Genomic DNA, 11,479 nt, shown 5'->3' on the forward strand with positions numbered 1-11,479 from the left:
AGGAACTAAAAGGAGAATAGGGAAAAAAAAAACTTTTAGTTTGAGAAGGAAAGGGAAACAAGCAACCCTTTTGTGTTTTGAGCGACCAATTGATATTTTGGGCCCAACCACCACTAGCCCATCAACACAAGAGGAAGGAAAAGAAGCAGCCCAAGCTTCACTGATTTTGATCTTAGGCTTGCGTCGCACAATCAATCCAACATCCCAATTTGTTGGACCCGATTGCAACTTATCTGAATTTATTGACCCAATATTTTTTTTATTAAGTTGAAGAGAACGACCCAAGAATTGCGCAAACAAAAACCACCGAGATCATGCCGGAAAAAAAAATATGCAGTAGAATAAAGAATCAAATATGCATTGTTCAACGTTTATTCGTCAAGTATTCTAGTGAGATTTATGTTCTTCAGTTGAAATTATGCGGGAAAATAATGAGTACTACCTCCGTTTCAAAATGATCTTTATATTTTCCGTTTTATTCCGTTTCATAATGTTTTTTACACTTTGCTTTATTATATTTTTTGACATGAAAATTTACTATTTTATCCTTCCTACCCCATAATATTTACAATTTTCCATTCATTTTCTCTTTATTCATTTTTTTCTTACACCCCACCCACATTTTTACACATTTCTCTTATTTTATCCATATTTTATTATATTCAACCAACTTTTCTACTTGTCTTAATATTGTGTAAATAGTAACTGTAAAGATCTGTATAAAACAGAAGTAGTATACATGTATTACAGGAAAGAACATGGATGAATGTTGCTGTAATTAAAAGGTGAGGGGCTAATTTGCTCATCATACTAAAGTCTTGGGGCCTTTGAGGCTAATTTGACGTTGATCCATCACAATTTTCTTGTACTCCCTACGACCTTCAATAATGTCTGAGGAAACGGAATATTCTTTATTTTATAAAGATGAAGAAAAGTAATCAAATTTAGAAAATTACTAAAATAGCCGATGTAAAGGCGATGGGAACAGAAGTTGTTCTTTGTAAAGAAAAAGAGATGGTTTCAAGATAACCAAAATAAATAAATAAGGAAGTGAATTGAGGGACAAGGGAGTATAATTTATGTTAACAAGTAGTATAATTGAAGGGTAAATCAAAGCAAAGGAAAAGCAGAAGGAAGTGAAACTGATTTGTGATTAATATTTCCATGGATGGAGGCAGAGGTATATACAAATGAAATAACCAAAAGTTACAATGACTATATATTTCCTGAAATAATGATTAAATGTACAGAAGAATTTCGATATTATACAAAGCTGACATCTTTCTTGTGATTTCAAGCACTGTCCCAGTAGATTTTGTTTCACCCCTTGATTATCTAGTATCTACGCAGTGCTTCAAATCTTCCATTATCATCACCTCTTTGATTGTCAAAAGTGGTAAGTTGCTGTCAGGGATAAAGATTAAGCTGAAATATGCGCTTCCCTGAAATCAGAACAAAGGGTGTATACTGTATACAGGATAGGATAAAACAGTAAATAAGTATCTCCTAGAATGTCCGATGCCAAATAACAAGCTATAAAGCTTTCATTCAGGAGCTCGTTGTAATTGGAGAAACGCCTCTTGCTTGTCTTGAACAAAGACCGACAGTTCAGCTGGTGCAACCACCAATTTTAACCACTCCTGTAGATCCTCGCCTTCTACCTTCTCTTTCTCTACACAGGATACACAATTTTAAGTAAATACTCGATCATGAAATGCATTTATAGACATACTTGATAACATTGATGCTTTGCCTATATATTAATTCCCTGCGTCTCAAGATTCAAGAATATGCCACTCTCTAAATTTTCAGCTTGTTAATGTTTGAACTTTCCAAAGTTATCCTTAATTATTTACTGAGTATTTATTTTTTGACGGGAAAGTTATCCTTAATTAAGAATTCAAAAGAAAAGTGAACACACAAAAATTTAAGGTGGAGATAGTCATAGTATTATAAATGTCCAACAATTTTAAGAATTCGGAAAATGCTACATCCTGATGTACAATAATGCCAATCTTTTGGCAACCTTGGACTAGATAGAAGCAGTAATTGACAATACCATATTTGAGAGGTTTCTGAAAGGATATCATTCTAGTGGTTTATAATATCATTCAAGCGCCAAAGTTAAGAGATAAGAGAATAACAGCCAAATCAAAGTGCAAAAACCTTCTAAATCAATAAAGCATAAAAAAGTATTAGTAAATCTAATTAGCATATATTCCCTCAATTTGTGTTTCCAGGGTACTAAAAACTAGGGTAAAAGAAACAAAGACAACACAGAAAATACCTTCTAAATGAGCACCCAGACCTTCCAAAACACTTGGGTTTGCACGTAGAACACATAATGCCACCTCAAGTGCTGACTGCAGGAGTGCTTTCACCTCTCCTTGAACAATATCAACAAGATGTCCCTGTATTACAGTCTTAGGTTAATCGAAACAAAAATCAAATAAAAGATTTCACAACTTGAAAGAGGGAAATGGTGCAAAAACCTGATCCCTTCCCCAAGGAGCTGCCCCCGAATCATCGATCCCACCACTAGATAGTGTAGATAAAGATACTGGGCCAAAAGTTTGGCTAAGGCCATACTCTGCTATTGCTTTGTATGCCATATCAGTTGCTCTCCTAATATCATCAAGTGCACCTGTTGAAACACGTCCTGCATAACTAACTTCTTCTGCAGCACGCCCTCCAAGAAGTGTAACTAGTCGTCCACGCAGCTCATCCACAAAAAGAAGGTATCTGTCCTCGTTTGTGGGAGGGGTGTAAGTAAAGCCCAATGCACCTCCAGACCTTGGCAATATACTCAACTTCTGCAAACAGAAACCCAGAAAGCAAATTAATGGTATCAAAGGTTTTCTTGATATATACAACATCCTTTTGTTGTTGATGCAATTTAGTAGTAACTTGCATTTCAACAGCAAAGTTCAATTGAAAACGGAAAATTTTCGGAACCTCAATCAAGACACTACTGAAATATGACACCTGCTAAAGTCTAATGGCTGCTTCCTATCCCTCTTCATAAAGAAGAGTACAAAGATCTGAGGATGTCTTTACCTCAACCCGAGGTTGTCCTGAAAGAAGGTTTGCAACAGCCGTCCCTACCACTGCATGCCCAGCTTCATGACGTGCAACCACAGCCTTCTCAATCCCCTGTAATTTGGCGGTTTTCTTCTCTATTCCCTGCAAGAACAAAATTTTAGGCTATCAAGCACACACACATTTACAGAATGCATATTTCAAAAATGGATATGCAAAACCTGAACATAAGCTATAATCTCAAGTATTGAGAATTTGAGATTATTGAAGAGCATATTTCCAAGGTATTTGCTTTCAAGTGTAGCATCATAAGGTTTACAAATTATTCCCTTTGCACAGTAAATTACTCCCTCCCAGTTTTGTCTTGTAAAAATGTTCCTACTTAGATGCGCTGTCTCATGTTCCAATTCCCCAACATTTGCATACAATGGCCATCACTTAATTTCAGTGCATCATTGAATACCTTTTTTAATTATTACACCATGGTAATTTTTGTAAAACAAACTTCTTCCACATTACTCATTGTCTTTATTTATTCACACACTTAGTCAATGAGGAACATTTATCTTGGACAGATTAAGTAAATTATGATATTTTCAGTTTTGGACAAGAGGATGATTGATGATTGTAAATTTATATAACCAGGCAGTGATTCCATGAATCGGAAAAGAACTACCAGCATTAGCAATAACTTCATCAAAGAAAGAGAACGTTATGCGGATTGAAGATTTCTAACAGTATTTGAAACATTTACATGGACATGATCAAGCATACTCGCAAAGGAACACAGACTAGCAGTATCTTATTGAAGATACTTTCTAACAGTTTTTGAAATATATGCATGGACATCCAAGGCTACGTAACCAAGCATATACTCATAAAGGAACATGGACTAGCAGGATAGAAGACATACAGCTATTGAACGCTCCACTGCTTGTATAAAATCTAATCTCTCCACAACAGCTTTATTTAGTCTACCAGCCAACAGGGCAGCTTCATTTACCAAATTAGCAAGGTCTGCCCTGCAATATGTATCATTAAAATGCATCAACAAAAGGAAACGACAATATCAAAGATAAGGATCGGAGACAAGACATGTGAATACCCTGTGAAACCCGTAGTCATACGCGCAATATCACTAAGATCAACATCACCACCAAGAGGGAGTTCTTTCTTCGAAACATGCACTTTAAGTATAGATTCCCTTCCAATCTTATCAGGCGTTTCCACCTAAAGAGCACAGCATATGATACAGGTAAACCTTTAAGGTGAACAATCTTCAAACATACCAGAGTTATGACCAAAGAAAGAAGGATCAAACACGGACCATAACCACTCGATCAAATCTACCGGGCCTACGAAGAGCGGGATCTAAGACATCGGCACGATTAGTTGCTCCAAGAACGATTACAGCAGAATTGCTGTCAAATCCATCCATCTCCTGCAAGGCAAGCACTTGTTAACCAAATGATGATGCATTTAGAATTGCAGAAGCCAGAAAAAAAATTTGTGGAAATTTTACGGTTAGCAGCTGGTTTAATGTCTGCTCTCGCTCATCATTGCTCACAATGCGAAATTTTCCATCACGACTTTTTGCAACTGCATCTATCTGTTAAGAACCACAATACAGACTATTTAGTCTCAACAATCACCAGCTTGATTGTACCAAAAGACATTCATAAAACCCGAGTTCTCTAATTGATCAGTCTAACCTCGTCGATAAATATGATTGATGGCGCCTCTTTCTTCGCTCGAGCAAAAAGATCTCGCACTCGCGATGCTCCCATGCCAACATAGAGTTCAACAAATTCACTAGCAGAACAACTAATAAATGGAACTTCTGCTTCCCCGGCAACAGCCTTTGCCAAAAGAGTCTTTCCAGTCCCTGGGAGACCAACCTGCAGAACAACATAACCAATATTCACTACAAGATCAAAACACCAAGCGATTTCATACACTACACCAAGTACCACCAAGTGTGTCGAAAACACATCATGCGGGATGAGAAGAACAGACTATTTCGGTATATGAGATGCTGAGCAATACGATGTCAGCAAAGAATTAAATATGACATGAGATATGAAAGAATGGGTAAATGGATAATTCACATCAGTAGTTCATATTTGATATCTAGACTTCACAAATAGAGTAGCACCGAAATAGATGATTTATCAAAGAACACACATAAATAAACCTAACAACAAAGCTAGTTTATTAAACCAGAGAAATATGTTTCTGTAAGCCAATATCAACATGGAATAATGGTGCTTGAAAATAATTTTTAGTACAATGTATTATCATCCCTCTTACAGCGGTCGAATATTGAAGTCTTTTAAAGAATAGGACTCTCGTATAATAAGACCCTCTTTGATCATATTTTTTTTATTAGTATAGTATTAAAAACAAACGTTACTATGTCCGATGTTGTAAGATTTGCCTCAATGTTTATTTTCAAAATTTTAACTTCAATAATAGATGATTAATGATATTAATGTTCTAAGTAAGTGGTGCGGCAATAATGTAAACTGGAAAATAAAAGAGGGAGGAGTTATTGTATTTGTATTATAATAAATGTCAAAGCATACTCACCAGTAAAACACCACGAGGAGGACGTGCTCCAAGTCGTTCATACCTATCTGGATTCCTTAGGAATTCCTGTTCATTAAGCAGAAATATGGCCATCATTAATATATAAAAAACACTGAAATTTTCAAGCCTCAGGCCAAGTTAGGTACCACAATTTCTTCTAATTCTTCCTTAGCCTCATCAACACCTGCCACGTCCGCAAAAGTAACGGTTTCTCCTTGCTCGGATACTTTTGTACCACCGGAACTCCCAGATTTACGATTTCTAAGCTGACCGGCTGTATTCTGTACATGAAAGAGCCAGTAAACACACAGAAGAGATGTGTTTCTTATGGAAAGAACCTTTTTGTGAAGAAGGGAGGAGACAGTAGCACACCTGTGAAAAATTAACTGGAAATCGCTGGAGAAGTCCAGCTAGAACAGCAACATAGAACAAGGTTATCTGCAAATGCAATTGAAATCAGAAGCATGTAAGTATGTTGTCTTATTGCATCATACACATGCTGTAGATATAAAAAGGTAGCAGAGGAAGCTCACCTATGTTGGAAATCAGGAAATGGAAATAAGAAAATGGGGAAACAAAGAAATACAAATTACAATAAATCATGAAACTGGGATATGCAAAGGACATAATAACTTATAATCAATTATTTCACCAATAATATACAACATACTTCGTAGATTTTTTTAAAAGGTATCAGGAGTTCAGGTTTACATAAATCGATAACAGAAAAGGTCATTTTGAGACTTAAAAATACTACTATATGAAGAGGAAGAACTTATCCCCACGAGTTGTATGAGTAGGCGTGCAAGTCAAAGCAAGAAAGAAATCCTTGAACATCCGGCAACAATCAACGGCTGTCAAATTCATAGCTTTCCACGTAAGAGAGATAGAAGAAGAAGAAATGGTGTTGGTTCTTTTTTTTTTTTTTTTTTGAGTAATAAGGGAAAAAGTGTAGTTGCAGACAAATCAGAATTTTTGGAATATCAAATTGACGCTTAGGAGGTTATCAATAATGGGCCTCAATACTTCATGGGTATAACATGTTTTACAAAAACATTTGACTTAATTAAGCTTTTTATAATAAAACTTCCTTTTATGTTAAAGCCATCATAAAATGCTCTTGTGTTACTAATGGGAGTATTTCGGAAAATTTTAGGACGAAATTACGTTAAGAATCCCAATTAAAGAATAAAACCATGTTTAAACATATATGGGGTGTTACATCCTTACCCTCTTAGAATGGTTTTCATCCTCGAAACTGGATAACTTGAATCTTAAGGTAAATCTAAACTCAACTAATCATACTACTAGCATCTCCAAGTAAGACTTTATAGACTCAATATATCCCATCTAAATTTTCTATCTCATCTCCGAAAAACTCTACTATCCCAAATAGGCAATTAAGACCTCAGAACTTTTTAATATCCCAAAGAACATACACACGCAGTGCTAAGCACTTCAGGCTGGGCTCCGAGCTTCCCAAATGATAAACTTGTTCACATGAGAGTTGTGAGTGCATAAAAAAAATTCATCACTATTTCCCAAAATAGCTCACTTGACGGAAATGGTAGAAGAAGAAACAAGCCATAGCACACAAAGTAAGTATACGATTGACAACCCCCCCCCCCCCACACACACACACCCATTTCCATCCCCCGGAGTACCTAATACATGTGTGTTAGATTTGGTAAGATATTCACTACCTAATGTGTGAAATTGGGCCAAAAATTACCCTTGTTCGGCCTGTTGTGATGGTAGTTCATCTTTGTCAATACGCGGTATATACGGGAGAGGGGGTGGGGGGGACACTACCCACCCACATTAGAAAGAAAAAAAAAGGGAGGTCAAGTTGAGTGTTAAGAATCCTGATGCCATATGATAAGCAGGCCTAAGGTAGTGAAGATGTATTCTATCAAGAAAAGGGCCAAGGAAGCCCTCCATAAAAGAGATGAAGACATTCTAGCAATGCTCTATATACCTCACCTAGTGATTCCTAGCCGGAAAGTGACTTCAGGTAACATCATCATTATGATTCCTTAATAGGAAACGTGGAAAGCAAATCAAGGAATATCAACCAAGGCCATCTTAAATTGAGAACAACCAAAGAAAAAACAATTATGTATACAATTCAGCAGAAAATATATTTTAAGCGGAAAGAAAAGGATGACCATTATCATTTCATACCAGTTTCAAGAGTCAAGACATTTAGCCTAATTCATGAAATACTCACTCCTTCAGAATTTGAAAGTCTTTATTTTGGAACATCATTTCCTCCCCCTATTACATAAACATTCATCCGGCTTACATCATCACCTTTCTATTGCATCAAAATGAATGTGGCAACCTCAATTAGAAATAGCTCTTAGAAGGGAAAGCGGTGCACCTCAGGAGCATACTCCTAGCTCCTACGTCATACAACAAGAATTTAACGAGAAAAGAAGGGTCCTTTTCCATTTATGTCACCTTGTATTGTTGCCACAACAAGTGAAAATACACCTCTGAATCCACCTAATTTTTTTCCTGATGTAGGCTAGCATCATAAAAATTGCAAATTGGAATGGTTGCACAACGGGAAAAGGTACTAATAAGCTGTATGCCTGTATCCAGTACTTTGTCATCGAATAAAACATGTTTCATATCAAAGACTTAACAATGAATAACAAAAGGCTGAAGCTTGCTGATATGTATGGTGTTATTCTCAATTTCAAATACAAATAGTGGTTCATATTGTTTCAGTTGAAACTCACAACAATTAAAAGCTTGCACATTCATCATTAAGCATACTAATAAAATCAAAGTCCTCAACTTACCAATGCTGAATTTAAAAACCCGCCTGATCGCTTATCTGGTGAACCAAATTCAACATGATTCTCAAGCATTTTCTCATAAGGGGTCTTGATATCAACTGGTCTAGTTGTAGTATAAACAATCCTCTTCGTAGGTGCCACGCTCCTCAACAGCAACGACTCTGAATCCTGCAAATTACTCTCATTGCCCCTCATTGCACCCTCCGAAACACCACTTCCCCCTTCATTCTTCAACTTAAACATTATATGAACTCCATCAATCTCAACCTTTTGAACCTGATTCCCATTAATCTTACTCAAGAACTCACTATAAGTTACGCTTTTAAACGTCGTCTGAGGCCTAGGTTCGGACCCCGGTAACGGAATCCCCGGCCTAAGAAGCCTCATAACAAACATCACAATCCCTAATTGCAAAAGCAAAACTCCAATTTCTTGAGCTTGAATCAATGGCTGCCACCGCCATTTTCCCCCAGAACCTTTAAACCAGCTCTTCCCCTCTTTCTCTCTCCTCGGCGAAGAAGAAGACGGTTGCGACGAGTTGCTGGAATTCGACCCTCCTTTGCTCCCCTGTTTCGGGTCGTTTTTCTCCGACGAAGAAGAACCGGGTGTAGAAGAATCGGTATCTTGCTCGCAAGAACCATTAGCTCGAATTCTGGAATTACTAATGCTCTTCCATGCATTAGAGGAGTTGCATAACTCCCTAGAAATCGAAACCCTAAATTGCCGATACGAATTGTTAAGTAATCGAGAAGGTGTTGAAGAATTGCGAATGAAATTGGGGATGGAAACCCTAGAATAAGAAGATGGACAACAGAAATAGCTCAATCCATGGCAGTAATAACTGGGTTTATAGCAAGGATTTGAGGTGTGAATTAGTGGTCTATCTACAATTGCTGGCATTTCGAATTAAAATATAGAACCCTCAAAAATTGGGGATTTGATGAATTTTTTCAATTTTGTGAGGAATCATAAACATGAAAACATGGAACTTTGTTGCAGAAAGATTACTTTCTTCAATGGCTATGCAAGGTTGAATCTTTGGACTTTTGGAGAGACTATACTCCTCTAATAATGACCGGCTGATTCCATTTTTCCCTGGGTTAGAGGCGATGTTTTAACCGGTAATATATCTTACGTCACAATTTCCTCCGTTTTCTTTTATCCACTTATCTTTCCCACCTCGTGTGTAAATGCTCTGGCCTAGGAGGCCCGAAATAGATACTACACGCACGACAAATTACTGCTGAGAGGTGTTTTTATTTACAAGATATAATATACCGCACATTTAGCACTATGCTTAAACAATAAAATAACTAAAATTGGGCATGGTAGGCATGACATGATAGACAATGCGTATTACACTTATTACTTTTTGTCTAGGCCACTCATTTAAAATGTGGTAGATACATATGTATCGTCTTTAACCTTGCATAATGCTTCATCCGTTTCAAAAAAATGGCAACACTTTGATTAGCACGTTTGCCAAGGCACAACTTTGACCATAAATATCTCTAATCATACTTCTTTTTTTAATCTTAAAAATTAATTTTATGAAAATATACAATGAAATCAATCTACCAACATTTTACTTATGATATTTGGTTTTAATAATTTAGTAAAAATTTATGATCAAAGTTAATAAATGAATAGTGGCAAAATTGAAAGTGTGACAATTTTTTTAAAACGGAGAAAGTAATAAATTTGAATATAAAATAGGTCGAGTATTAGAGATAGCAACTTAGCTCATCTCGATTTTAAGTGTAACTTTTGTACGGAGAAAATAATATATTAGAAATCATTTTTTTTAGATCTCACGCCAATATTAAACATGTAAAAGCTTTTATAGTAGCAGAAAGTAAGTGAAGGTTTTGAAGTAAACTAGTGTTATTGGTATAGGCGATGCCCCGGGTATTTACATGATTTTGAAATTAGTTTACAAAAAATTTCAGTGACATATACTCCCTCCGTCCCAGAATACTCGAAACGCTTTGACCGGCACAAAGTTTAATGCATTGTAATTGACTTATTAATTAATTAGATGATAGTTGGTAGTGGGTATTTTTTTTTAATATAGATTGTGGGATAGTGGGGTATTTTTTTAATGTTTATTTTTAAGGAGTAGAGATGTAGGTGGGTCATTGGGTAAGTGAGAAATTAATATAATATTAATAAAAGTTTCTATTTTTAGAAACGTTGCAAGTAATCCGGGACGGCCTTATATTAAAAACGTTTTATGCAAGATGATTACATTGATGGGCATATGATAGTTTTATCTGAGGGTGCTTCTTTTTATTGGTGAGAAGGTAAAAGGTGGCGGATGTTCTATATTGGAGTTAAGATAAAGAATGAGGTCTCACCTTTTTATTTTTTCACCGTTTGGGACCTGTACTTTTTTTTTCACCGTTTAGGACCGATAAAGAATATTCGGCCAAAATTAACTAATAATTCTAAAAGGTTAGTCCCCATGGTTAAAAGGTTAGTCCCCGTAGTTAAAAGGTTAGTCCCTTACACATGTCAACGTATCATTTGCGGTGCAATAAATAAGAAACCAATTGAATCCTTACACATGTCACAACAAATGGGTGAAAAATAATAAAACGGCTTCGTTGCAATTTACTGAACCAAATGAAGAACTCGCGTTTTTGCGTCAAATATTCGTCTTTGTTGGACTACTACGTAACTAACCCTGTTAATATGTTATAGCACTTTGTTGGAGCTTTTAGTTGAATATGATTGAAATTTTTTTATTGGATATGGATCCTTGTTTATTTTTGTAAATGCTTGTTGTCCACATTGTATCTTGTTTTAGTTATTTGACAATTGGTTGAACTACTAATTAAGTACTAATTGACCTTGTATATTGTCGATTACTTCTACATAGACTGAAAATGGAAGGAAATATTATGGGCTTGAGATATTCCTTGCAGCAAGTTTAATTACAGTAGAGTTACTTGAAACTTGAGGGCAGAAATGATTTATGTTGGTTGTGTTGTTGCCTGCAGGAACGCATATTTGACAGTAACATCACTTGCATAATGTTAAGA

At 36.1% G+C, this 11,479-nt stretch overlaps 1 protein-coding gene across 1 annotated transcript; it reads right to left on the minus strand.

Moving 5' to 3' along the window:
* Positions 1-1,133: 1,133 nt before the first annotated feature.
* Positions 1,134-9,618, minus strand: LOC110793157 (ATP-dependent zinc metalloprotease FTSH 7, chloroplastic). The gene is made up of 13 exons (XM_021997998.2): positions 8,439-9,618; positions 6,001-6,066; positions 5,775-5,909; positions 5,629-5,694; positions 4,752-4,937; positions 4,562-4,648; positions 4,367-4,480; positions 4,145-4,269; positions 3,953-4,061; positions 3,058-3,183; positions 2,493-2,813; positions 2,288-2,411; positions 1,134-1,672 (listed from the first exon to the last, which is right to left on the minus strand). Exons 1-13 carry the CDS (start codon positions 9,333-9,335, stop codon positions 1,545-1,547), a joined length of 2,484 nt encoding a protein of 827 aa, XP_021853690.2. The 5' UTR covers positions 9,336-9,618; the 3' UTR covers positions 1,134-1,544.
* Positions 9,619-11,479: the final 1,861 nt, after the last annotated feature.

The sequence above is a fragment of the Spinacia oleracea genome, chromosome 6 (genome assembly GCF_020520425.1).
Source record: "Spinacia oleracea cultivar Varoflay chromosome 6, BTI_SOV_V1, whole genome shotgun sequence".
NCBI lineage: Eukaryota > Viridiplantae > Streptophyta > Magnoliopsida > Caryophyllales > Amaranthaceae > Spinacia > Spinacia oleracea.